Source organism: Malus domestica, chromosome 12 (assembly GCF_042453785.1).
Source record: "Malus domestica chromosome 12, GDT2T_hap1".
Classification (NCBI taxonomy): Eukaryota; Viridiplantae; Streptophyta; class Magnoliopsida; order Rosales; family Rosaceae; genus Malus; species Malus domestica.
The window spans coordinates 1,214,800-1,242,698 of NC_091672.1; the positions used below are offsets into that span (position 1 = coordinate 1,214,800).

At 35.7% G+C, this 27,899-nt stretch overlaps 2 protein-coding genes and 1 long non-coding RNA gene across 4 annotated transcripts in view; 1 reads left to right on the forward strand and 2 right to left on the reverse strand.

Annotated features, from left to right (window-relative positions):
• LOC139190188 (uncharacterized) overlaps positions 1-27,899 on the reverse strand; it is a 100,497-nt gene that overhangs the window by 45,961 nt on the left and 26,637 nt on the right. The window lies entirely within an intron of this gene.
• LOC103449351 (probable polyribonucleotide nucleotidyltransferase 1, chloroplastic) lies at positions 410-12,313 on the reverse strand. The gene is made up of 25 exons (XM_008388661.4): positions 11,865-12,313; positions 10,959-11,027; positions 10,426-10,532; positions 10,290-10,332; positions 9,422-9,505; positions 9,148-9,212; positions 8,874-9,030; positions 8,301-8,357; positions 7,808-7,921; positions 7,388-7,651; positions 7,016-7,090; positions 6,671-6,784; positions 5,702-5,794; positions 5,046-5,224; positions 4,711-4,894; positions 4,507-4,554; positions 4,349-4,421; positions 3,746-3,819; positions 3,540-3,647; positions 3,354-3,448; positions 2,518-2,581; positions 2,313-2,366; positions 2,180-2,221; positions 988-1,396; positions 410-814 (listed from the first exon to the last, which is right to left on the reverse strand). The coding sequence occupies exons 1-24, from the start codon at positions 12,141-12,143 to the stop codon at positions 1,088-1,090; spliced, it is 2,751 nt and encodes a 916-aa protein (XP_008386883.3). The 5' UTR covers positions 12,144-12,313; the 3' UTR covers positions 410-814; positions 988-1,087.
• On the forward strand, positions 20,412-22,428 carry LOC103449352 (cation/calcium exchanger 1). Its single transcript, XM_070810104.1, has one exon. The coding sequence runs from the start codon at positions 20,511-20,513 to the stop codon at positions 22,254-22,256; it is 1,746 nt and encodes a 581-aa protein (XP_070666205.1). The 5' UTR covers positions 20,412-20,510; the 3' UTR covers positions 22,257-22,428.

Sequence of the window (27,899 nt, forward strand, 5' to 3'; positions counted from 1 at the left end):
TATATATATATATATATATATTAGTAGAGAGCACACATTTTGTGTGTGAACACACACCTCCTTCCACGTTCTCCTCAAGCGCAACCACTTCAGTTCATTCAAACAATCCAAAAAACATCAAAATTTTAAAGAGTAAGAGAAAATGATGATGTGATCTCTTAATAAGGGCATATTTTTCTGAATATTACATAATTACCATTTTATCCTCTTTATGTTAAATATTATGTATCAAAAGTGAGTGTAAAATAGGAAAAATGTGGATATGATTGTCATTTTGTCAAAAGGTACAAAATTACTATTTGCCCTCCTTTTTGTCTCAAGAGTATCTCTCAAAAGTGAGGGTAAAATTGAAAAAAAAATGGCAAAAAGTTGACAATAGGGTTTTCTTAATATATATAGTGTGTGTGTATTCAATCAAAAGTCAAGTCACAGAATGCGACTTTGCAACCATTTCCATTGATACTGCACACTCAAGACAAGAATATAACCGTTAGAGGAAAGAGAGTGTTACAATTCAAGGTTCAATCTCATCTGAACAAAAAATGCACCATGGCATCCTCCTGTACTGCAAAAGAAACTCTCAAGCAACTAGCAAGGAAGCTTACCCCACACCAAATGGGGTATTGACTCAAGACTCTTGAGCAAGTAAGAATCATTGCTTCAGCAAATTTTCCCAGCTCATAAGAAAGAGTTCCCAGCTTTCCTAAGGAACACATGGTGTAGTTACACTTAGTCAGGTTCCTCGGTAAAATGTGACACATTCATGTCAATGCACGCGAGGCGAGCCTTTTGGTACACACTAATAAATGATTTCCTGTCAGAAGGCAGATTCCATCATTTCTAATTAGTGAATGCTTAAGTAATACAAAGACAACGTTATATATCATGCTCAAAATCTAGTTTACTTCAGGCAGATCATATGAACCCGAAATATGTACATGCGTGCATATATGACATTTAAAGAATATATTAGGAGGTAACTCATACCATTTCTTCCTTAGCTGGAGGCACTGCACCATCATTTTTCAACATGACAAATGGGAGCAATAAGTAATCCTCGTGAGTTAGTCAAGAAGAAAATTCCATACTATCCGATGTTAGCCTCTCCATTCACTAAAGTATTTTCGTCCGTGCTGGAGACGCTACTGACTACTTTACTGTTGCTCTTCTTTGTCTTGTCTTTGCTGATATTTGGTCTATCTTTGGCAGTGCTGACTAATCTCCGAATAAACTTCTTTTGCGGGAGCTCTTCCCTCTTTGGAGAACCCTTGTCAGATGATTCTTGAGAAGCTACATCATTCGAGTCAGCTGTAGACTGCTTTGCACTGGCATTCTCTGCACCTGTATCTGGAAGTAGAGCTTTGCGGCTAAGGCGAAGTTGCCCCTTCTCATTTACCTGCATTATACGGCCAAATTATCTGATTGTAGTTCTTCATAGTTGGCCCAGTTAAAGCAAAACTCGATCAATAGATAGCAAGGAATGAAAAATGAAGGCCCTGTCATGGTTATGGCAGAGCTATACATAAACAAACACAACAAAAAAATTACAAATTAACCATACTGATTACCTAACGAGAAAAAAAAATAAAAAACAAAGCATCTGGTCTGCAACTATGCATTCTTGTCAGTATTCTATTTATAAAAGAGCTTTCTTAAAACCAATATGCAATGTTTGTTGAAATTACGACATTAGAAATGTTTCCAAAATTTTTATGCCAGGGATAGTGGACAGATTTTGCAAAGGATGGTTGTACGAAAATTCTCGCATGAATGCTCGAGTTATTGCCATCAAAATCTGGCAGTCGTATGCATTGGCATAAAATTTTTGAACCAAGTCTAATAAGTAATCTTGTCAACATGTCTTCAATGTGCGAGGATTCATCGTTTTGTAACTTGATGCAAAGGTTACGACTGGATTCAAACTCATTTAAGAAGACCAACGTTTGCAGGACCATAGACGGTAGTGGATTTTGCTTATCTTATTAGAAAAGACATTCTTCGCACTTCTAGGATAAGGAAACTCTACAATTTCTTATTTATTTGGCTGTTAGAAAATGTTATTGTTCCACTGAGACGAAGATCTATGATTTCACACTAAATTAATCACTTATCAGTTATCACTGAGCAGTTCACGTTAGGTTTTGTTTTTTCTAAAGATGTCAGGAATGGCAGAACGTACCTCAATAAGTTTAACATCAATTTGATCTCCAACTTTAACAGCCTGTTAAAAAAATAAACAAGAAAGCTTTTATCTCCATGATCATAACACACTCACACACATATAGTAATATTGAAAAACATTATGTGCTTACATCTTCTGCCTTGGCCAGCCACTCCGAAGTCAACTCGCTAATATGGCAAAGTCCCTGTAAAAGATTGAGAAGTGAGATGTCTGTTGATGTACTGATTTAACCCCATTTATTTATAAGTTGAGGCCTATCAATAGCACCAGGTTTATAACGCTTACATAGGCAAAAGAACTAATAAATCGTGTACTAATGATGCACTGCATTATACCTCTCGTCCAGGTGCTATTTCCACGAATACTCCATATGGAACTATTGATTTGATCTCGCAGTTCCTGATACATCAAAGCCAGAAAGTCAAACAGTTAGCTACTAATCTAAACCATAATTAACCACACAGAAGGCATATGAAAATGATGTCCTGTTTCCAGATACACTAATGAATGACAACATGCGTCGGTTATGAGTTCCCATACCACACTTGACAGAAACTACGTTCTGGTAGTAGCAGACACAAAATTCAGATAGCCTACAATTTCTAGTAAGCAACAGAGTGCCTGGAGTTGTTATGAGTACGGGGACTTTGGCCAGTTTTCAGCTAATATATTGATATACTCTTTCACTAAGCCTCAGAAAATAAATAAATACAAAAAGATACAAAATCAAGGGGATTATTTGATCCTGGTCTTTAGTCCATAAGATTATTAAGAATAGTTCCATAAATTACTTTAGTTTAAATGAGATCTCTCTATTTTTGCAAGTAGGCTGACTCTACATTTTGGACAAAATGTACCACCTTATATTGTGGTATTAAATATAATTAATAACTACTACATTTCCTCAGAATTTAACATTACCATTACTTTCACTCGACATGTATTTTACATAATTTTATATACAGCATGGCTCTTGACAACATATTTGAAAGAGATCAAGGAATGTTCTCCAACTGTATAAACTATACGTAAAAGTGATAATGCATTTAAATTTTACAAAAAAAAAAAAAAAGAAAAAAAAAATTGCAAAAATTTAATACTTTGAATTATAAGGGCAATAACAGTATCTTTTGTGAATTAGTCTATATTTTTCTACATAAGAAACAGCTACCTGAAGATATCGCCAACTGACGGAACCATTGTCAAGTTAGTAATAATAGCTTTAGACTTTTCTATGCTAGACAAATCCCTGCCAGTAATTTTCACCTGCAATACCCAGAACAAGAAAATATTTAATATTTGTCGTGAAATTTTTAAGGGAATTATATAATCTGACTGGGTAATTGTCTGCTCTTACAATCCCGTCATCTTGTGTGTCAATTGCGTCTACTCCACTCTCTTCTATAATACTCTTCACCTTCTTCCCACCACTACCAATGATTAAGTTTACTTTCTCAGGGTTGACCTATCACAATAACAGGTCGTGAGCAAGAAGCAGATTACATACTTCAGATCATCAGTTTTATAACTTGCTTAGCAATATTGTTCCGGTAATCAACAAACCTTCATTATGTGAATCAGTGGTGCATACATAGAAAGCGATCTTGAAGGAGGAGGTGAGCACTTCAACATTTCCGCTAATTTTTTACCCAAAATAACAGAAACACAAAAAATTAACTTCAAACTTCCACTGACAGAACAAAATACTACAAAATACGATATCTCTACAATCCAAACAACTAAACTTGACATCTTTTGTAGTTGTTTAGAACCCACAAAAGTGTAACACACAAACATATAAATTGACCCACTAGCTCTAATCCAAGAAGTTAAGATGATCAACAACATGTGTACACATGCAGCCGTCTAAAGCAAGAACAAAGTGTTTAATCAATTCTACTGCAGATAATTTGCTCGTTGTGTTGGCACATGTTTGGGAGTGGCTTGGAGGCAGTATTTTTACCTTGTAGCACCTTTGTTAGAAGGATATAAATTTTCAACAAAAACTGTTAGCATGTGTCGCTGTAATTAGGTTATAATTAGCATAAAATTAGTTAGGAGAGTTAACTTTGTAATAACTTTACTTTTGTTTTACTAGACTTATTAGGAACTCTTGTAAATCAGTGCAACTACCTTTATGAGAGAAAAGTAAATAGTAAAGTTTACCAATAATATGCTTCCGGCCATCCTTTGCCTGTAGGAGTGCCTCTCTCATAACTGGTAATGTAATCCCGCTCACCTAAGATAGGAGTGCTTCTGATTATTACTTACTAAATTGCACAGAAATCCCACACAACACAAACAGCACATATGTGATAGCTGACCTTTATGTCCATCTGAAATGCAGTTACACCATCTTCATTTCCAGCAACCTGCAATCACTGAATTATTCAATACAAATACGATGCCATAAAGCATGATCTTTGCAGACCACTTTGACAACAGATGATTTCAGATATGAACAAAATCAAGGAAAAACCAACAAAAAATCTAGGATAGTGAATTAAATAAATTCTAGAACATAAGACCTTGAAATCCATATCCCCGGATGCATCTTCAGATCCAATTATGTCAGACAGAATTAGTGGAGCACCATTTCCCCCAAATTCCTCAGTTTCCAAAACCATACCCATTGCTATCCCAACTATAGAGGACTTGATTGGAACCCCAGCATCCTGCAAAGCTAAGCAGCCCCCACAAACAGATGCCATACTGTATTCCGCAGAAGAATGGTGTTAAGATGTACATTTTAGTGGTATAAGTTGGATTAATATGTGCAAAACCATTCATAAGAATATTGACCATGCTATAGATGTTTGAAATATATTTGATAATAAAATTAAGTATTCAGTGGAAGGTCAACCTTGAAGAGCCATTGCTTTCAGTAATTGTACTCTCAACACGTATAGTGTAAGGAAAATCATCTTCGGAAGGCAAAATTGGTTCAAGAGCTCTCTCAGCAAGCATTCCATGGCCAATTTCTCTTCTACTAGGGGCTCCAGTCCGTCCAACTTCCCCAACACATGAAGGGGGAAATGTGTACTGAAAAATCAATACATTATTAGCCAGGTTCCCAAATGCTTATAACATGAAGAAATGCAAAAATATTTTGAAATGCCAATGGTAATAATTGCAGCATGATTTACATAGTGGAGTTCAAACATCAATGAATGGTGGTAATTCCAAAGTTCAAACAGAGAAAATTGTTATGAAATCAAACAACTTGTTTCTCTGTAACTCCAATTAGGACCATGTTGGTAATTATGACGAAACCTTCCAAAATAACACAAAAGAAAATGACAATAGATGACAATCATAAGTTAAATGCTTAAAGGAGACAGATGAAATCACAAAAGACAAATCAACTTAAAATCAGAAAAGAAGGGCAGAATATCACATCATGAACAGATGTACATATTTATATCTGTAGGAAACTACGTGTGTGCCAGAGCCACTACATTGCCAAAAAATGTTTACCACATAGCGAAGTTACCAAGAATAAGAGATATATAGAGAGACCTGGAGATAGAATCTCTTCCATTCGTCATCACCTACTAGGTTGTCTAACCTCTGTGCCATCTGTTTATCCCCGAGTGTAACAACAGCCAATGACTACAATAGAAAAAATGAAACGAAATGGTTAATGAAGCTAAACCAAAAACATTTACAGCCTTGAAATACCCACATAACTGAATAAATAACACTTGTTAAATGATTGCCTGAGAAATTCATTTTCTGGCAAGATATGAGATTAAACTAAATAAAGATAAGAGTGGCAATGTGACAACCTAAAAAATCTATATATAAAAACTGTGCATTAAGAGACTAGCAACAGGCTTAGTTAGTACAAATGAGAGTCAACTGAGAGGCTTTAAACGAATTAAAGAAGTCAATGATACTCTTCGGCTCCATCACTACTATACTGATCTCATTAACAACATATAAGAGGTAACTAGCTTCAACGACTGGGATAGGCAGACATAACCCTATTTCAAATGCCATTCACATTAATTTGTAAAACCATTCATACTATATATATATATATATATATATTTTTTTTATCAAATGATATTATCTACACTAAGTGGGGAGGGGGTGGCTTAGCCTCACAATGGGCGAGCAATAATGTGGTTCAAACCCACCTTCAGTGAGAATCGAACCTAAGACCTCTCACTTATAAGTGAAGAGGAATACCACTAAACCATTCATACTATTAAAGTCATACGAGAGGTAACTGGCTTTTACTATTGGGATAGCTCCATTCATGGAACTAAGTGCTTGGAAGAAATAAATCATGCTGAAATCCTTAAAACACAAGCGCACATGTCGCAAAGGTGACCATACATGAACAACAGGTAACTATCTACACATGATTTAAGTTTTAACTACACATATTAATCACAATAGAACAACCTAAAAGAGTAGTTACAGTACACAAAACACAACCAGGTAAGTCATCGAGTCATGCTGAATAATAAAATTCAAAACCTGTGTTTCCCCACGTGTGAAAAGAGCACTTCCATGTGCCCTTGGAAGCAGTCCACATTTTGAATTAATTGGACGTATCTCATCTGGGGTACGTCCATCGCTTCTTCTACCACCCTGTAACAACCAAAAAATGTCTAAGACATGAACTAGAATAGCACTTGTAACAGCTAGATGATAAAAATCTACTTCACAGTTAAAAATAAGGTTTCTATCAGTTTGATACTTAAATATTTAAAGTCATAAGTTTAACCTATAATACAATACATAGTTAAGTAAGCACCACCTTCACATCTACCTCCAATATTGTTAAGTAAAGCTTATCTAACTAGAAGAAAATTTTCATACCTCCACAATGCGTCTTCGCAAAAATTTGGATGTAACTTCTTTGAATACCAGCTTCACATCTACCTCAGAAAAGAACTAGAAAACAATAAAAATTACTGTATCAAAAACTGCACTCACAATCATGCGTTCAGAAAACTCAGAGACAGACCAAGAATAATACAAACTTTTATTAACACCATTCCAGAGCAATCAACAAATCAAAACTTCTAGTTAAGAAAACAAATAAGAATAAGATAATTCCATCTTTCTTAAATATTAACAGACATTTGGATAAATACATACACTACATATATATACACACACAATAAAAGATAATGTCATTCACATAACCACAAAACACTTGAATACAGAATAGAAAGAACTGTTCTATACCAAGGGGGTTGACTTTCGTGAACTAGGCTTTATATGAACATCACCCTCATCTACTTCACCATCCACAACCACTTCCTCATCCTCTTCTTCATCTTCAAATATATCCAGTATCGTTTCACTGCCTCCAGGAGCTGCATCCTTACTAACATATCCCTTTTCTGTAAGTATAGTTAAAACTTCTCCTTCCAATGACAAGAGAGCTTTCCTTCTAGGAATCTTTCCCTTAATCTGCAGAGCTCTTACCAACTCATCACCGGCAATTTCCTGCACATGGTAATCTATAATTCGTGAGTACTTAGTGCTTGGCACATATCAAAAAGTAAAGGAAAAACACTTTTCTTATGGAAAACTAAGTACTCAGCAATCATCTAATTCAAAAGGTGATATCTTTAAGTTACAAAAAACAGAGAGAAAGCATACCTCAACATGATTATATAGCTCAGGGGGAGGTAATTTGATTGCATCAAGCATTTTTGGCTTTCCACACTTCTTAACCAAAGCTTCTACCTCATTGCAAATTGCTCGTATGGCATCCTGACATTGGTGTATAAGTAAAGTTTATACATCTAATGTGGATTTGTTTCTGTTGTGGGATTGTTCTAATAAACAATCAAAGAAATAACTAACAAAAAAAACTCTTTGACCAACCAAATAGAGTTGCAGATCTGACAGCAACAACTTAGTACACATGGTTGGGATTTTTTATTTTTTTTATTTTATATAAATATAACTTCCATACGGTACATGACATACAAGCTACAAGCTTGCTGCTGGTCTAACTAGAAGATCTAGGGTTTAGTCTTGGCAAGGCCAAGATAATTGAACTTAGCTTAATCCTTTATTTAACCTAAAACAAATAATAAACTATAACTCGTGCAAGCAAGTAGACTGCATACTCAAAAGAAGTAACAACCTGCCCAACTTCTACTGCTTGCAACAACTTTTCCTCTGTGAGAAAATCACAATAGCCCTGCAAATAAGATGTTACACCAATGGGTGTGAGTCAGCATGAATACAAGGAAACATAGAAAACTTTGTGGAACTACTATATCTACCACCAGAGAATGAAAACTGTTAATTAATACTTTCATGTCAAATGCATAATGAGTACATAAAGTAATGCAGATAAAAAATGAATTTAAAAGGCCAAAACTAAGTAAAAATCTACTTGAAGCGATGCAAATTACTAAAAGATTTTTTTTTTTTCAATTACAAACAGCAAGGGTGCAATTTGATTCGCTGCTGACTATGTATTGGATAGCATGGTACCCTTTCTAAATACTATTTTCTACACTGTAATTTGAGATGAAAATTACTAAAAGATGTTTTTTTTTTCCAATTACAATAGCATATCAATGAACAGTTAAATTAAATATTGTTTATCAATACCCTGCAATAGACATTCCTTCCGCTACACCTAAGGAAAATTACGGAGGCTGAGAATTCGGAATTGTCAAACATTACATTTAACATTTCAGTAACTTACCTCTATCATCAGTATTGCAGTATCTGTGCCTGCAACCAACAAGTCCAACTCGGAGTCTTCCATCTCCTTTGTTGTTGGATTCACGATAAAATTGTCACCGAGAAGACCAATTCGCACTCCTGCTACGGTTTTTGAGTTTGGAACTTCTGAAAGAGCCCTGTGGAAGTTGAATAATTAGGCCTAAAAAATGTCATTTTCTTCTGTAAGAAAGGTGAACTAAATTGTATGATGTGCGTCATAAATGCTCCAGAGAATTGGGAACAGCCAGACTTACACTGCTATTCCAGCTGCTGTGACTGCCAAAGAATCAGGAGAATGCAAACCATCATAACTCAGAACCTGTAGGGGTAGTTGACAAAGGAAGTTGTTAGCAAGACGAAACATAAACCAAGCAATATAATGGCACCTTATTTCTATATTGCATTCTATTCACATGTACCAGAAGAACTTTTGATAAGTTAAAATTTAAATAATTATAAAATAGACACAGCAATTAACAAATCTAAAAACACATACATATATGCAGTTGAAACTCATGTGGAACGTACCCAAGAGAGTATCTGAGTTTCATGGTAGAAGCCATTCAACATAGTTGGACGCAAAGGCCTATCAATCAATCTACATATGAGAACCTGCACAGAACCAGACAGATCAATTCCTTCCACTATAGTACAGAACCAGACCTCCCAAATAAAGCTAAACCAATATTTTTTTTTAAAAAATTAAAAAAGGTGGAATGTTGAGTTATGTAATAAGAATACAAACAGTACATTTACGTGGGATTTGTAGTGAGACGATCTTCCCAATATGGGAACTCAAAAGAGAGGAAAAGCTTAGAAAGTTTAGGACAATAATTCCAAGCTACCGTTTCTGCTCTTAAATCTGATCTGAAATATACATGCTTGATAAGAAGCCATATCTGCATTTATATTTTCTTTTTTTGGCTTGGCAAATAAACTGAGAACCAGCACGACGTGAACCCACAACCACACCTTCCACCCTTATTGATGAGGAAAGGAGCTACCAACTGGCCAAAAGGCATATCTGAATTTTCGGTGGCTGATAAAGAGCACAGAGCTCTGAAGAGGAATCAAAGAAAACATCATTTTCATTAAAAAGAAATGGTAAGCATTCAACCTTTGATTCCTTCATTCCTGGGACCTAGCCGTTACATGTAAAACTTAAGAAGGCAAACTGCTGCATGTTTTCTAAAGGAAGAACAGATAAACACACCACTACACCAGACCTCTAAAGTAATGCGATAGCAATCGCATGAAATAAGCATTTTGAACTGCATGTCTATGATTAATTTTTTGAGAAGAAGCATGTCTATGATTAATCAAGACAACTTCAGCTGTCAAGCGGGGGTTGGGGGGTGATCAATGGTTCTTAATACTAAAAGCTGGTGGCATGTACCTCATGATCTTTCGCCCTTCCTTCTCGTTTGAAAAAGCCTCCACTAAAACAATGTCAAATACAAAGTATTAAATTGCACAATCAATAAGAAAGAGTCTAACCAACTAACCACAGAGGAATAAAGTCCAAGACAAACCTAGTTCGACCTGCTGCTGAAAAGCGCTCCTGATAATGTACCGAAAGAGGGAAGAAGTCCGAAGGCTCACTTGGAGTGTCGGCCAGACAAACAGATGTATAAACAATCTACAACAAGAAACATAAATCTGCTAAATCTTCAAAGGAAGAATACCTAAATTCAGCTACAAAATAACAGCAGGAATTAAAGTTTTACTGCATATCAAATGCAAAACCTTAAAGCTTTCTATTATTAGATGACAAATATGAGTTAGGAAAGGATGAAATGATATTAGTGGAAAATCAATATTCCAAATTTATGGAAATTCGAAATATAAGTAAAAATCAGGAAATGGCATAAGTTCACTTTAAAACTGGAAATTCTAAATGATAGTTTAGTAAATCAGTATCGTAAAAGAAAAAAACATGTAATTTTCCTCAAATAATATAACAGTTATATATATATGACATGCTGAACAAAGTTGTCTGCTGAGTACTGGAAAAAAGTACAAGACTAGAGAAGGAACCATTTGCTTTCAGGCACAAATAACTTACGGTTTCTCCATCTGTCACTGTAACAGAAGCACTGGCTTGTCTCCCAATATGACCTGTCTCAACCAAAATCTGTAAAGATTCCAAATAAATATTACATGATAAAACAATCGAGCTTAATTCAGTATATCTTTTTCTGTTAAATAAAAAGTAGCTATATCACAATTGTCCATACAATTCAATTGAACTGATAAACATGTTCTGTAAACCCATATATTTGGACACTTTTCAGTCCTAAGGGACATTCCATATAGCAGGATTCTATAAATAATCTATGGCAATCGTGGAAGAATTCAATTCAAATGCATTTTGCAGAAGTTAGTTTTTCCGGAAAGTAATTCATATGGCACTGCCAGGCGCAAATGAGTGGAACACATGATAAGAGCCCTTTGAAGAAGATACAAAGTAGCACAAAAGAAAAAAAATCGAACATTGTGAAGTAACAGATTAGTACTTCATATGACACTCGCTTGAAATAATCTGCAAGACCTCCACTTTAGTTTGTTTCGTTTTCAATTTGAACACCAGAAGTATTTTGAAATTGGGTTTTCGATCCTATTATACTCTGCTTTCAACATCTCGTCCATTTCAGAGATATGACTAATTTGTAACAGAAGAAACTACATTTGAGTTTCTACAAAAGCTTCCTGAATACAATTTCCTTTAGTTTTAACACCGCTTTACGGAGTTTTGTAGTACTTATTCAACACACTTGATGCAAATCCTATCCAAAATCTCTCTAAATATGCATATAAACAGAAGAAGAAACAGATTAGGATAATCCCAATTATCCAATGAACGAAAAGATACCAAAAACACGAAAGAACACGGAACAAGGGCGGCTAATAAACATACAAAATACATTCTTTTCAAAGATGAAGCTACCAGATTTTGTGAAACTCGACTCACATGTCTATCACCAACAGGGATTTTGACAGAGTACGGCTGAGGGTAGCCCTGAGGACCGCTCGACGGAACATCGCCGGGCTCGGACAAAGCTCTGATGCCAAGCCCCTTCTTGCTGGTCTTTCTGGGCAGAAGCAGGGACAAATTGCAGAACTTGGACTTGCTGGAGAAGCAGGGGGAACGAGGGCAGTTTGGGAAGAGGAAACATTTGGGCCTGTTTGGATGCAGGAATTGGGAAGGATTGGGGCAGTGGAGCCTGCAACTGTTAGGGTTTGCCAACATTTGTTGCTTCTATCAGTGTGGCGCTTCACTCTACTGGCTAGAGAGAGAGAGAGAGAGACAGCAGCAGCAGCAGACTTTATCCGCTCGTTTCAAAGGCGCGCAAAAAAAAGAAAAAAGAAGAAAAAAGAAGAAGAAGAAAGTCTTAATATTCATTTGCCCCTGAAATAAACAAGGACTATCATTTTGCCCCCTCAATATAAACATATTAGCATATTAAATATTAATTGAATTTCAACGTAAGCATGTACGAAAATATTTAAAAATGACAATAAATTGTATGTACAAAAAAGTTTGAGAATATTTAAAGTGTTATGGCCTATATTTTAACTAACAGATGCGGCATAGAGAGAAAGAGAGTGGAGAATAGGCTTGAGGAATTATATGTTAATTCTCCTGTGATGTGAAAAACTTACTCTACAAGTAATACAAAGTCTATTAGGAAAGATCTTTTAGATCCCAAAGGATTCCTAATTTATCTCTACTTAGGATTTACACAATCACAATATGTATTAGAACATATGTCACAACACTCCCCCTTGAGTGTGCAAATACTCAAGTAGATGGCGCATAAGATCTTTAGGCAAATGTAGAAGTAGTTGATGAAGTCGTCTCGTCTAGTCGACACAAATAGCGAATATGAGTCTCAAAACAAACGGAAGAATGCATGGGTGGTAAAACTCACAAAACCTCGCTATGGCAAAACCCAAGGTGAGACAAAAGCCTATAGCTAAAGGAGAAAAGTGAGAAGTTGCATTAAGTCAAAATTATACGCTTTCGAGATGCAAGTAGGACGTACATAAGGGTATGACCAATCCAGGATGGGTGCCTCGTCAATACCTAGTCAGGTAGCAAAAACCCAGTGGGAAAATGCTCTTAATCATAGGGAAAAATAGTACATTAAGGTCAAGTGGGTATACTTCTGGATACTTCCCTTGAGTTTGACAAAACTTCCAAATGAAACTACAAGCATCGCAAGTGAGAAAGTTACGCATACCAATTCCTTGGACAAGCTTTTGGAAGGTAGGCTTCGGCGGTGACGTCGTGTAGAGGTCAGCAAGGTTGTCTAGGATCAAACTGCTTGACTTCAATCTTTTGATGCTTATGCTGATGTAAACACAATATGTTTGGCGTTGACTTGTTGGATGTATCATGATCTGGTCGATACATACAGCGTTGTCTTCATGGATCATTATTGAGCCTCAACGATGGATGAAAATCACAAGGAGTTCAAATATGCTTAACAAGAGTTATCGACCATATCTTTCACGTGATGAGACACAATGAGTCTTTGAACGATTCAAAGGTTTTGCAACAAAGGTCTATTTGGTTGACCTCAAAATATTACGGTGTTCCTTAATGATAAAGACATAACCATTCGAGAATGTACCTTGTGCGGTCATAAAAATAGTCTGATTCAATGAATCCCACAAGGTAGGCATCATTCCGAGTATCAAGGGGGTGTGATCGATTATGAAATGCATAGGGATAAATAAGCCCAAATCCGTAGTAATGGAAAAATGTCTTTAACACCAATTAGCATGTAGGCGCAGTGCTGCTTTATGCCAAAATATTATCAACACATAAGATGTCTGATATAGTGCATTAAGCTAAGTACAACAAACGCCAATGGTACTTAGATATGGTTGCCTCACATTCCAATATGGAACCTTATGTTTCATACCCTCCGTAAATGTCTCATTTGCATCTAGCGTACAGACAATCAAGGTACACTTAAACGTAATACCTTCTAGATCTAGTTCAACTGGTAAACCAGAATATTATTAGAACTAGCTTGAAACTTCAGGTCGAGGTACTGTCGAGTTTTTCCAAGATCATTCATTTTAAAGTTCGACTGTAGATGAGAGTCAGTTTTCTCAACTTTAGTCATTTCGGATTTTGTATATGCAAAGACATATATCCCTAACTGATCAAATATTCACTTAGACGGGTATACCACATTTGCCCGGATAGTTCTGCATCCGCAAGTGAAGCCTCATTAGTACCAAGAGGGTGTTCTTGTGGTATAGAACTATTTGAATTAGTACATGTAAGTCATTTGGAAACTCAATGTAGGTTTCGCATCAGGATCCCAGAGATACTACAACCACGTTTGTAATGTTGCAATTAATCATATGGTGTATAAGAGAAGCATTGCACCACAAAGGCGTCATTTGCACTATTTCATTCATCTCATTTCTCATAGATTGATTCTTCTAGTTGATCAATCACTTTTACGTTGACACTAATCAACGAAACGCGGTTTGTTATTGTCGATTTTCATTTATGTCGGTAGTTACCATATAAATGACACATCATTTATGATAATCCCATTCCAATTCCATATCTCATCCAAACTAGTATACTGGACCAAGAATTTCAAGTATTAGGAGTAATCTGGATTTAATCTCATGAGATGAAAAAGATTGAGACAACGATTGAGGGGCATATTCATTCATGCCACGTTCCTCCACTTTTGAGGAAGTGAATCTTCGAACCAAGTGATCTGCCATACTTCTGGCGTAGGACAGATTGATTGGTTATCCATCAATGTACTAGGGTCGGCCACAATAGTGGCATTCATGTTTTCGAGATAAAGGTTTGTCGTATATTTGGTACACATCTTTGCAGGCACATTTGCAACTGATTTATGTGATCTTGTCACTTTTTACTAGATAAGAGAAAGTGTCTGATTATAATTTAACGATCTAGATTGGGATCGAGATGAGACATAGTGGGGACGTCCACGATAATTCGCGTCATTCTGTAGGAACGTTGACATTCTTATATCCTTCTAACGACGAGAATACCATCTCATAAAAGTGACAATCTTCAAAATGAGCGATAAAGAGATCGCCTATCAAAGTTACTAAGTAACGAATATTAGAAGGATAATCATAATCGACATAGATTTTCATCATTCCCTGATGCCCATTTTATTTGTATGTAAGGGCGACACAAATGGCACATAGACCGTATAACCAAAGATGCGAATGTCAGGTTCGTATCTGGTAACCAACTAACACACGCTATATAAGGTTAGGTTGTGACGGCCCTTAGGCAGACCAACATGGTTGCTTGCAATATTGCATGGCCCCTAGCAGAGATCAAGAACTTGGTATGTATGACCAATCAATCACGCAATCATTTGAAGGCGTTTTATGAATGCTTATGCTGGGTCGTTCTAGGTATAAACATGGGGTACTGGATGTTCAACTTCAAAACCCAATCGACATGCAATATCCATCGAAAGTTTTTGATGTAAATTCTCCAACTTATCTAATCAAATATATTTGATCAAATAATCAGGGTGGTGAACCCTGAGCTTGTTAATATGAGCCACCAGTGTAGAGAAGGCAGCTTGTGGACAACATCGACTAACATATATAAGCATCAACCAATACCATAAAGTATCTAAATGGTCCGCATGGTGGTTAAATCAGTCCACAAATGTCCATTTGAATCATTTGTAGAAAAGATGGAGGGTGCTAAGGTATAGTACGTGTCTAGGTATGATTTCTTTACTTCTGGTAAAAGGATGCCCAAAACGGCGCATCATGTATCATCCTAGATATCCCAGACGTACATTCACAACGAAAATTCCTTTGAAACTGCGGGTTTCTGGCCGGCCACATAATGGGCCTAAATGGGTGTAATTCACTCATTAAGTGTTCCATCTTCTTTAGAATATGTTTTTGGCTATATTCGTAGGAAGTGCAATATGGTAATATGCCAAGGAATTTTACTCCATTTCTACATTGGCTTCAATATGGTAATAATGCTCTTTAATATCCTTAAAGCTCAAAAGGCGTTCTTCCGGAATGAGTGAGTATAAGGCTTCCCTTTGTGGTAAAATTTATACCATTGGACAATATAAGGCAGTGCCATGCCTCACAATCAGGTTGGATAAGCCTAAAAGGTTGTCAGGGGATGATTAGGTATGAAGTTAGTATAGAACCATATTGCTAACTTCCCCACAAAACATACTTAAGTATGAGTTAATTGTATTAGTCATATGTTGTAATTTTTGTTGATTAACTCTTATTCGAGCATAATCATGACATCCAAACACCAATCTTAAATCCAAGAACAAAATAAAGTATTCATAAAGTAAACCAATATACAAGGGGGTTCGCCCAATATGGTCTTTTATGTCAAATTTTGCTATTCCAAATGTGTGAGGTGGAGCAAAATTAGTCTCACAGATTGACTACATGAATGATACTCCTCCACAACATTGGTAGAGGCACATACAAGTGTATAACCAATGATCTATTTCGTCAAAACTGAATTAGGTATGCAGGGGTGAGGTTCAGGAATACTATTCTTTATTCTTGAAGTTTTACGTGTCATGGATCATGCTTTGGGCGTGACACCACCTCTTAGCAAACCTGATTTTACCATATGTTGTTGTAAAACAAACTCGAAATAGGATTGTGAGAGAGAGATAGACCTAGATTTGGGTTCGGTAGACTCCAACTGAAACTGGAAAGGGTTTGTTCGGTAGCCTCTGCCAAAGCAGTACAATACCGTTCAGTGCACCTTTACCAAAGCAGAGCATGCAAGTCGGTGTATCCCTGCCAAAGTAGGGCACCACCACTTGGCTCGACTCTAGTGGCTTAGGCTGTTGGCCTGGCAGGTTAGCGACTTGGTTGCTTAGGGTTAGGCGGCTTGAAGCCGAGGCTCATCTAGGTTTAAAACCCAACTTTTTGTTTTTTTTTTCTTTTTCAGATTCAATTATATGCATATATAATTTAATGCTGATCTATATATAATTTCATGCAATATCAATTCACATAATTCCACAATTATGGATATAATGCATACACAATTTATGTAGAATCTAAAATTCGAAAAATGTAAAGTTGGGTCATGCATTATGGTGAATGTTCATGCTATCAGGGTTGTAAAAATATTGAGATAAAAATCGTTGTTTTGAAAGAACCTGATTGCGTGATGATATTGATGAATTGGTTTGATGCAGAAAAATTATTTCTTCAATTTCGGCTTTCCATCTCCAAAGCTTGTATCACGTTCAACATAAGAAAAATAAATTGAATCAATAAAAGTATATGAATTCAAGAAAACCAAAATTTAATAAGTTAAGAATAATTGAAACGTAATACTCCATTGATTGAAGAATAATCACGTCAGATTCCTTAGCGCAATGGAGGAGTATGTTGATAACATGTTGTGACCTATATTTAACTAAGGAGTGCGGCATAGAGAGAAAGAGAGTGAAGAATATGCTTTAGGAATTGTTTGTTAATTCATCAGTCCTTGTACCTTTATTTATAGTAATAAGGAAGAAAGAAACTTGCTCTCCAAGTAATACAAAGTCAATTAGGAAAGATCTTCTGGATCCTAAAAGATTCCTAATCTATCTCTACTTAGGATTTACACAATCATAATATGTATTAGAACATATGTCACAACATAAAGGAAACTATTATTAACACTCTAAAAATCTTATTGTCATTAACAATTATGTCTAAAAATCTTAGAGTGCCAATAACAATTCATAATATATCCAAAATTATATGACTTCTTAAATTATGTTTCAAAATTTATGAGATTGCTGTGATTCTTTAGTAAAATGATAACCCTTTTGGGAGAGATTTTTTGGGCATTTCAAAGCTTTTTCTTTGATAATTGACAAAAATTATTTAATTCAATATTAATGTGACAGGGATATGTTTGTTGGTTGCCTAGGATTTTGGTAACAAGAGTGACCAACATTTTTTTTGGGGGGAATATTTGACTCTTAAATTAATGCTAGATTAATTTTGCTTTTGGTTGGAAATTGGGAGCTGCATTTTATTAGTATTCATGTAGCATGTGGGTTTTTATTTTCCGTTTAACTTTTACTTGTTGAAAAATATTTGTTTACCACTCCCAACGAGGACCTGCAACTGGTTACTTATGAAGGATCTCATGGATCGTCCTCATTGCAGAAATCAAATTCAAACCGAAGAGAAACATGAGAAAACATAGGACTAAAGTCCACAACGCAAGAGAGAGACTGGCAAGCACATTAGAACTTTATCATATTTCATAAGAAAATAATTTTCACACACATTTTTAGTTTCTCAAAGATAATTTTTTATAATTTATGACTATTGAATTGAATGAATGAAACAAAAACAACAATCAAGATAAATACAAGTGTATAAAAAGTTAAAAATGGTGCGTGAAAATTGCAAGAGAAAATCATTATAAGCTGGCCTCATTTTTCGAAAAGAAGCTGGGCTAAATTTAAAAAAGGCAACTTGGACCAAAAAAATTGCATGGCACTTTTTAAAAACCCACAATTTGCCCTGTGATGGAGCGCAGTCCAGCCCAAGCATAGCTCCGCCCTCGGTAAAAACTATATAATACGACTTAATCAGGTCACGATCCAATCAATATATTACATACCTTCTTTAATTCTGAAGAAAAGGAAGAAGTTATAACTACACGGGTCGTCTAGTAGTTAAAGATGAATTATATGTGCGTATTCTACACGGTAAATTTTGGGATCGATAAAAAGAAAAAAAAAGGTTATGAATAAAACTTTTTGAGAATGAGAGGATCAAAGTATTATATCGTCCAAGATTGCTTGCATTCCTAACAATTGGTTTGGACTATATGGAGTTGTTATGTTGTGAAGATAATTACTTTCAAAATGGCTGTGAGAAACCATACTTGAAGGAAAGCAATTAAGCGTTCAGTGAATTATATATGAACTTTTTTTAGTGAAATAATCAATTTACGTATGTGGCTAGGGTTTAGGGACAACTTGAGAAAACCGTTATATATAAGTTGAGATTGTGTCTCACCGGTCTCGGTGTCGAATTATTCGTCCCATCTCTCTAAAACTTTGACAACCCATGAACTACTCAAGCACTACACTACTTAAACACAAGAAATGCACTGCATTACACTACTCAACCTATGTATTGCATCTAGTTATTTTCAAGCGCAAATATAATTTTTGTAGTGCATTCCTAACAATTCATTCAAAGTTCCATGGAACTTTAAAGGCCACCCAACTCTCCCAGATGCACCATAAAAAACAATAGCGTACGGGTTGCCAAAGTAGTTCTGGTTTCTTGTAAGTCTTAGTTATAATCTAGCTCTCTACTGCCATGCATACATTTCCAGTACTATCTAATCAAATAAGTTACAGGAAATACAAGTTCTCATTGTCTGTTTCCAGCCTGAGGTTGTCGACAAGCTTGTTGCATACCACGAAGGATGCCAAAAAGGTGTGTGCAAGTGCAACTCACAGTAAGTAAATTGCCTTTTAAAATATGAGGCCATTTATAATATGATAGTATGCGGAATTGTGGATATATATTTTGTTTTGCACCCCCTCTCCCTAATGCTTTTAGGAAATTTCGTTTTTTGACTTCTTTTGGGTACAAAACCATATGTCATAATTATTTTATATCCTCCTACGTACAGAAATGAAGGTGCCCAAAACTTTATCTAATTAAGTCCGGACTCATGAATTTTTAAAAGTGCATTGTTTGGCTCTTTACTAGAAGAAAGTAGAGGGAAGGAGCCAAGTGTCGTCCTTTCACTTTCTACTTTTGAACATAATTTACATGTTGATTGGCTTAATCCTAAACACCGAAAACATTTTCTTTTACCACAAACAAATTAAAATAGCTTGAGGTCATTACTTGAGTAATATGTAATTCAAAATTTCAAACACCTACTTCCTCTAATATGAAATATTTCATATATATATATATATATCCCTTTCTTTTGTTGAGATTGAATCCAAAGTCAGGAAAATGAGAGACTTTTCTTGTGCTTATAAGTAATTTAGTTAATATTTTTCATATTATCAAATTGGTTGTATGGTGAAAACCCGTTTTTTTTCATGATATTAGAGTATGCTGTTCATGTGGAAGCCCAATGCCACACGTGTTCCACGTCACCCGATTTGTGTTGTCCACGTGCTAAGCTTGAAAATTTGTCACATGTGAGGAGATAGTATTTTTCATATTGTCAATTGATTTTATGATAAACTCAATTCTTCATATTTTAACGACCAAAAAATAAAAGGAAAACTAATGAAAAGGGTTTGAAAACTTTGAGTTTTAATGATAAGGACAAAATAAAGGGTAAAGTGAATAGTATCAGGATTGACTTTTTAGTGTAAAAATGTGGTTTTTCGTTAAAATGAACAGTACCGGGTGCTTTTCGTTAAAGTTCCCAAAAATAAATGTCCATTTCTTTAGGTGATATATATAAGCTAATACTTCACGTTACCTCCACCAGAAAACAGATTCCCCAGAAGTTCCAAAGTTGGTGGACTCAAATTATATCTACATATCTTTAAGCACACTTTCTCTACAAGCTCTCTCTTGTTTGGTTTGAATGGCAAGCTCAACCTCCATTCCTCAACCCAAGAAACTCTCCCTATTCATCAACATTTCCTTTCTCTTTCTCTTATGTCTCTCTCTCATCACAACATATCTCCATCCTAATAACTTAGACTTACCAAACCACCCTAAATCCAATAGTATTAGTAGTGCAAATATTCTCAGTGAGGATATCAAATCAGTTAATGGCTGCAAAGATCTCCATCAACACGCAGATTATAAATCCAGGTGTTTGTATGTGAAAACCCACACAGGTTGCAACCCTAAAGGGTATATACATTATCTGAAAATATTTTACTGCAGTCTTGGCAAGTTTCCAATTCTGGGTCATGCTGCAGTTCTACTTTGGCTTATTGTTTTGTTCTATCTATTGGGCAACACAGCTGCTAATTATTTCTGTTCCTCCCTAGAGAGTTTGTCCAATATCTTGAAGCTCTCTCCTACCATCGCCGGCGTCACCCTCCTCTCCCTTGGGAACGGTGCCTCCGATGTTTTTTCCAGCATCGTTGCGTTCACAAAATCCGCAGACGGCGATGTTGGCCTCAACAGTGTATTAGGGGGTGCCTTCTTCGTGTCCAGCATTGTGGTGGGAGTTATTAGTATACTAATAAGCCCTCACCAGGTTTCAGTTGATGAGGCCAGCTTTGTCAGGGATGTCATCTTCTTCTTATTCTCTCTCTCATCCCTTCTGGCAATCATAGTCATTGGGAGGATCAACTTGTGGGGTGCCCTTTCTTTTCTTGCTATTTACTTTGTTTATGTTGGTACTGTTTCAGTATCTCAAATATACAAAAGGAACAAAAATCTTGCAGCTTCAAAGTATTTACCAGTGGTGCAAAGTTTTGATGATTTAGCGGATGGTACTGCAAGTATACCATTACTTGGTTATGTTGATGATGATAAACCCGTTTCCAACGCAAATTTGAAAACGGGACTTCATGATGATCAAGAACAAAATTATTGTTTTTTTTATTTGGGAAAATTGATTTATATCTTGGAGTTACCTCTCTACTTGCCTAGAAGATTGACTATACCTGTTGTGAGCGAAGAAAGATGGTCTAAGCCATATGCAGTTATTTCTGTAGCTTTGGCACCAATTTTACTGGCAGCCCTTTGTAACACACAGAGGGAAGATCTGAGTTCAAGAGGTAAGTTGGTAACTTACATGACAGCAGTGCTGATTGGGTTAATTTTGAGTAACCTTGCATACGTGACTACAAATAAGTGTAGCCCACCAAAGGAGTGCTTGTTCCCTTGGCTTGTTGGTGGGTTTTTGATGAGTGTAGCTTGGACGTATATTACTGCTGAAGAGTTGGTTGGCTTGTTAGAATCATATGGTAGTATTTTAGGGATAAGCCCTTCAATTCTAGGACTTACTGTCCTAGCTTGGGGTAACTCCCTCAATGATTTGATAGCTAATGCTACAATGGCAGTGAAGGGTGGGACAGATGGGGCCCAAATTGCTATTTCAGGATGCTATGCGGGGCCCATGTTTAACACATTGGTGGGAGTGGGAACGTCACTGGTTCTGTCATCATGGTTTGAGTATCCATCCCCATATGTCATCCCTACCGACCATTCCCTCTACGAAACAATAGGGTTTTTGATGGGTGGTTTACTTTGGGCACTTGTGATCTTGCCAAAGAAGGGTATGAAGCTGGATAGATATATGGGGAGTGGCCTTGTGGCAATTTACTTGTGTTTTCTGTTTGTGAGGTTAGCCAGGCTCTTGTTCTTTTGAATGCATCCAGCTGAAGCTCTTTTTGGTTGTAACAGAGTCATGTATGAGTGATTGTCATATCCAAATATGGTGTACATTAATTTATTTCATAAATCCAATAGTCATCGTTGTGTGGAGCAAGACTAATCTTGTATATAGAGCATTTAACTTTTATGACATGTTTATTAAAGGATCTGTTAGATAATCATTTAGTTTCAAGAGTAATATATGCTACACTTATCAAATCTTTTATACCACATTTGTATCACTTCTACGAGAAAATTTTCAAGATGCCAGAAACACGGTTTGGTACACTAATGTCATAATACAATTGGTTCAAATTATTTTTCTCAAATTTCCAAACAATTATAGTATTACACTTGGAGTTCTTAGCTGTGTTTCTAGCATACTAAGAAATCTCTCCACTCTTTAATAAAAGTAGGGTTCACAAATATATGTGAATCTTATATGTATTCGAGAGGTATGATATGAAAATAACTGTAGAGTAAGAATTTTGAATTTTTGATTTCCAATGTTTTTTTTATTAAGAATATAAGGATTATATACACAAGTGGAACAAATTAATATGCATGAAGAATATACAAAGTAAAAAGTGAAAACAATTTTTAGTAGGTTTTCTTTTCTGGCTTTTGTTTCCTACCTTCTCTTCATTTGTAACTGGACAGTGACTAAAGCAACTAGTCACGAATTAGTCAGATACATAGGTTACGGTAAAGGCCAAAACTCAGGAAAACAAGATGGTGACTAGTCATTGTGAGTGTGTATTTTTTTTGGTTGTGTCCACCCTTTCTCCACTTTTCTACATTCCTCATCTCTACGTATACATTTTTTTTGTATCTCTACCTAAAAAAAAAAAAAAACTAAAAACGAAATGCTTATTAAACATGTCCTAAACTTATTGCATGGAATTGATATATTTCATGCCATGCAAATTTAAAATATGTAATCCTAAACTTGAAAAAACCAAGAATCATATTGATAGGTTAGGAGGGCTAGTGGGTGACGCAGTGTGACAAAGAGAAGAGTACACAACGTTATTCTTAAAGAACAAGAACATTGAAATCCACTAGAGAAGAAAACCTTAAGAGTTTAATTGGTAAGAATATGAAAGATAACAACATAAGGCCAAGATGACATATTCAAAATGTAACTTAATTAAGCAATGGGATTCCAAGTAAGAATATAACTTAAGAAATAACCAAATATTGAAATTGTCCTAAACTTCAAAAAATGAGTTTGATGCGTAAGTCATTCTCCTCGAAATAAAGGGTCGTACATAGACACAAGTCTGACACTAAAGCTTAAATTTATAAAGCTTTGTTCTTTTAGTCCAATTTGCTCAATTTGATCTTCAAACCACTCCGCCATTTCATCTACATCATTAGGGCCCATATAGCCATTTTTTTGCACCACATCCCCGACTTCCTCATTCTAAATAAGTAGACATCTGTAAATGATTCCATATTTTTTAGGCTTTGTAGGGAATAAATAGTACACCCTAATAAGTAAAATTAGTATATAAATTAAAAAGTAATTACTGCTTCACCATTCTTTTAATTCTTAGTTTTGTTAATTATCTTTCTCTACTCTTTTTTACCTATGTAACTATAAGCAGACTCCAAACAAAACTAAGAAGCACAACAAAAGGCATATACATGCATGCCAAATTTTTGCACACGCGACCACTTCCATGAGGTACTCCAGAATTACAAATTTTGTGGTCCCTGCACAAACTATTCACACGGTGAGTTCTTCCAAAATCGAGACCCAAGATATAAGAAAGGTTGGGTTGTGTAACTAGGCTTGCCTCTTTTGGGAGGGTTAGGGTTAGGCCGTGAGTTTCGCAAATAATTGTATTTGTATTTGGTGTGTGGATTTGGCTAAAGGTTGATGCATGCCAACTCTCGTACGTTGTAGAATCGACATGCATGCGTATATTTGGAGTGTTTGCGTGATCAACTTAATCCAATCACTCTAACACAGAGGCCATAGCCTAAACAGAATTACATTCCTTCAAAAGTAAATCAGAATTACAATCTGGCGGGTCTTCAAACTATAGCCAAGATTTTTCACCATGGACAACAAAGCATGCAAGGATATGAGCTACATTGTTAGCTTGGCGGCGAACATGATGAAATATATTTCTAATGATCGTGGATTGCAAAGCCTTCGTGTCTTCTACAATATGACCAGTGTGAGACAAATTAGTAGAAGGATCATTTCATTTCTAAGGAAAATAATTGTTATTTCCTTCCTAACAAAATTATATAAAATTTAGGTTAGCTGATATTCAATTATATATATTTTTAAATTTTCTTTAACTTCTAAATCTTTTTTTTATAGGTTGAATTATATAATATTCTTGTTATTTTGGAATTTGGATGATTGAGTCCATTTCAAAGTTGCGGAGACTATCCAACAATTCACTAGTAATCAACATTGATAGTATTGTTGCTAACTTAATCACTAATAGTGTAATTTCAATAGGTATGAGATTTTATACACAAGACTTTGATTCAATTAGTATGAAACTTCATGAGGTTTTTGATGCAAGACATGCTTCAACAATCATGTGACTAACCACGATACTCTCGAGAAAGTAGTCTGATGGTTCGTAACTTTTAACCGCATGGACAGAAATGAGAAGGGATCAAAGTAAGGAGTCGAAGTAAGAAGAACATCATCAGAAAATGAGATCAAACTGTTCACTCTAAAAATTACTTAGCCTATGTGGTGCGCAGGCCAAATAGCTAATGAGCTAACTACGTTCTTATGATGAATGCGGGCTTGCCAACTCATCACCAAGCTCAGTCGGTGAGTAGAATGAATGTGGTGGTGTTGTCGAACACTGCTGACTTCTGTATTTGAGCGATCATGGTCGGCGAGCAGAATGAATGAGGTTCAGCTTTCAATATGCTGAACATTGAGTAACTGGGTAACACCTCACTCGCCCAGAAGCTAATGAGATGACATCTTTCAATGAGAAGACGAGGACTTCTCAATGACAGAAACTTGGATAGGTAGTCGGCCAAACTCCAAATTGAAGGTGCTCCTCGGTCTCTTGATTCTACGGCTTTAGTGCTATTAATTCATACTGAAAATATCGTTGATTGTCAACACAATGCTGTGTGTTGACGAAGTTAGGGAAGTTAGTGTTTTCTTAAAAGTTTGAGAAGATTTCTGTAGAGCGAGAATTTATACATGACATTTTTGTGTGTTGAGCTAAGAGTTCTTTTTACGTTGCAGAGGCTTCTAGGGCCGGAGTAACTCAGCCAACAAAGTGAAAATTCCAAATTGCACTATAACTCTCTTGACAAATATTCACGTACAGCCTTGTGGTTAAACATGATGAGAACTAACTTTTCCATGTTGATCAGAACGTAGACATTTGACCAAAATGTCTTTCATCCAAATAATTTCACTTCCATCCAAATCATTTCATCACTTCCATCCAAATCATTTTAAATACAGCACGAGCACCCTGTTGTTTGGTAGTTTTGCATTATCCCACAAAACCATTCTGATCATCACCATCCCATTTACTTTCATCTTTATCCCATTTGCTACGTGCTGATCGCCACGCTGCACAAAGGCTAATCGCTATTCCTTCTCTGCTTGCTGACTAATACAACTCTTATCCAACACCTGAATGCACGGCATGATCTTCATGTTATAAATTAATCACAACTCAATTCGGATTATTACACAACCATATAATATAAAGTGATTGAAATCAATTTCATATTTTACATTTCAACGTCTTAAAACTCTGCTCATTCAACGGCCTTGATTACTCGGACTGATGACGTAATATCACGTCTAAACACAAACAATTGGGCTTTACAATAATTGATGGTAAGGGAGGGTGAACTTCTCGTCACCTTACTGATTATTGTCTTATAGCTATTTGCTATATCGATCAGTCTTGTCAAGGTCTGCAAGAAAGAGGATATGTTCGTTCTCTCAGAAGATGATATACGTACCCATGTATTGGACTATACTGCGAAGAAATTGGACAAAAATTGAAAGCTTTTGAGACCATTCAGATTTCTGCACGGCTTTAAGAATGCAGTGTGCCAAAAATGGTAAACACTTTTTGAATTGACTGCAACGGGTGTCATGACATGTATCCTCTCTCCTAATGACTAACGATGATGTAAGACCTTATAATATTCAAGAGAGTGAGTGACTCTTTTTGCCTGGTTTCACTTCTATAGAGTGATCATTACTTATCTTAATTGTGATATGCTTAGATACACAAACTTAATATTCTTTAATACACGTGATTTTTGCATGCAATGACAGAGCTCATCTCTTAAATGCATGTTAGCAAATATGTCATTTTTGTCACTATCTGCTTGTAATGGTTATCTCCCCTTCGTAATAGAGTAGGTGTCTCGCACACGATCGTTGCTGAAGAGCTAATTAATTTCACCTAATTTTTTTCTATTTAAAAAAAATTTCGTGTTTATGATAATATTTTTAATTGTCATCTCAATTACTTGTACGAAATTTACTAAGCAGACAATTGCTTACATGTGTATGTATACAATTTGTGACGGGAGATATGCTAAAGAGACTCTCTTAAAGTGTGACCCTATGAACTCTCCATCATCTCACAATTTAACGTTAATTCTCAAACAAACATTATAAAACATTGTGCAAAAACATAAAATAGCAGAAAATCTATATAAATAATTCCACTTTTAAGATAGTTCCATTAACATTTCTCTTTGTAACTGTTGATGGTTAGAAGTCACTCCACACAAATCAATGGGGCGAAATCGCCCATGCGAATTCCATATATAGCACCAGCACATCTCTTGCTCATATTTCTATGTCAAATTATTGGCGAACCCTAATTAGAGCCAGGAAGAAATGGATTTTTGTGCAACTTGCACCTTTTGGTTTGGTTGTATTCACGTCTATGACTTCTAGCCATTAATTACATTTATCCAGTAACTAATTATGAGGTGTCACCTTCTTACTTTGTCTATATTGCATCGATTTTTCTCTTTTCCATTTCATTTTGTTAATTGAACATAAATATATATCGTGTATTGGTTTTAAAATAAGCGTTTCGTTCTTCTAACTTCATGATTCAGTTATTTACTGTTCGATTTTAATTTAACAATAAAAATAAAACGTACAACAAAAATTAAATAGGAAAATTAACGAAAAGTTAAAAAAAACTTCTCTTTTAATGAAATGTCATTTTTAAAGGTATACTGAATAGTATTAAGGAAATGTATAAATGTGGTTTTTCATTAAAAGTGAACAGTACCGAAAATGTTTTGTTAAAACTCTCAAACTAAATCTCTTGCATTAAAGATCGAATAATAGGTTACCACATTTTTGGACCATAAAGAATCTAGGAAAAAATAACTGCAAATAGCTGCACCAAAAGTTCAGTAAGCCTATTGCCTCCACACACAAAAATCATGGCCATGAACCCAGCCAGAATACCAATCATGCATTATTTAATTTGGCTCGTAGCCCAGGGTAGAGTAATTTACCTAGGCTGCAAATTCATAGGACCACTTGACAAAATTTCAAGTTCATATGGGGGCCGGACTTTGATCGATCAATCGTCCTCCTGCCTAAGGTCGCACTCAATAATTATTAGTTTGTGAACAATATGCA